Source organism: Aspergillus sydowii (assembly GCF_001890705.1).
Source record: "Aspergillus sydowii CBS 593.65 unplaced genomic scaffold ASPSYscaffold_35, whole genome shotgun sequence".
NCBI classification, from domain to species: domain Eukaryota; kingdom Fungi; phylum Ascomycota; class Eurotiomycetes; order Eurotiales; family Aspergillaceae; genus Aspergillus; species Aspergillus sydowii.
This window is the reverse complement of record NW_024467893.1, coordinates 18,635-19,196: the sequence shown is the minus strand read 5'-3', so window position 1 is coordinate 19,196 and position 562 is coordinate 18,635. Positions and strand designations below refer to the sequence as shown.

General features: G+C 48.2%; 1 protein-coding gene across 1 annotated transcript in view; it reads left to right on the top strand.

Annotated features, from left to right (window-relative positions):
- Positions 1-353: 353 nt before the first annotated feature.
- The window catches only part of ASPSYDRAFT_848195 (uncharacterized protein), a 483-nt gene continuing 274 nt past the window's right edge, over positions 354-562 (top strand). The window contains exons 1-2 of the mRNA XM_040851425.1: positions 354-421; positions 508-562. The exon at positions 508-562 is cut by the window's right edge and continues 149 nt beyond it. Coding sequence (XP_040695687.1) covers positions 554-562 — 9 coding nt within the window. The 5' untranslated portion in view covers positions 354-421; positions 508-553. The remainder of the gene's footprint in view (positions 422-507) is intronic.

Genomic DNA, 562 nt, shown 5'->3' with positions numbered 1-562 from the left:
ATCATTCCAGCGATACCCTGCGTCCGAACTGGTGTGGCCTTCCGATCGACCAACCCAACAAATCCACGAAAAGGCTCAGAACCATGTGGAGACGCAAACGAAGGAGCAGGTACAGTACGCGAACGTTGGCTTCAGAGACTACGACCGAGGACACAAGCGGCTAGCAAGCACAATAACTAGGCCGTGCATGTGTTAGCCCGTATTCAGCAAGGCTTTTTATTCGAATCAAAATACACATTGAAGCCGCCAGCTGGCGCCTGTGAAACCTCAGCCAGCAGGACTAGGTGCGCTAGATGAGATTCGAGTGGTGGGCCCGTGTGCAGGACACATATCGTCAATCGCAACATTTCAAACCGCGTCACGGCTTCAAGACTCTCACAGCCCCACCTCATATTCTATTAGCTTCTGAAAATACAGTATTGTACGTCTCGTAGCTCTAAAGAGCCTCTTATATGCAACCACTGGAATATCTATTGGGATATTTCTTATAACCTGTTCCTTATACAGCAAAATCCGGGTCAAGTGAGAGAACAGTACAGTAAACGATAAGCCTATGAACTGT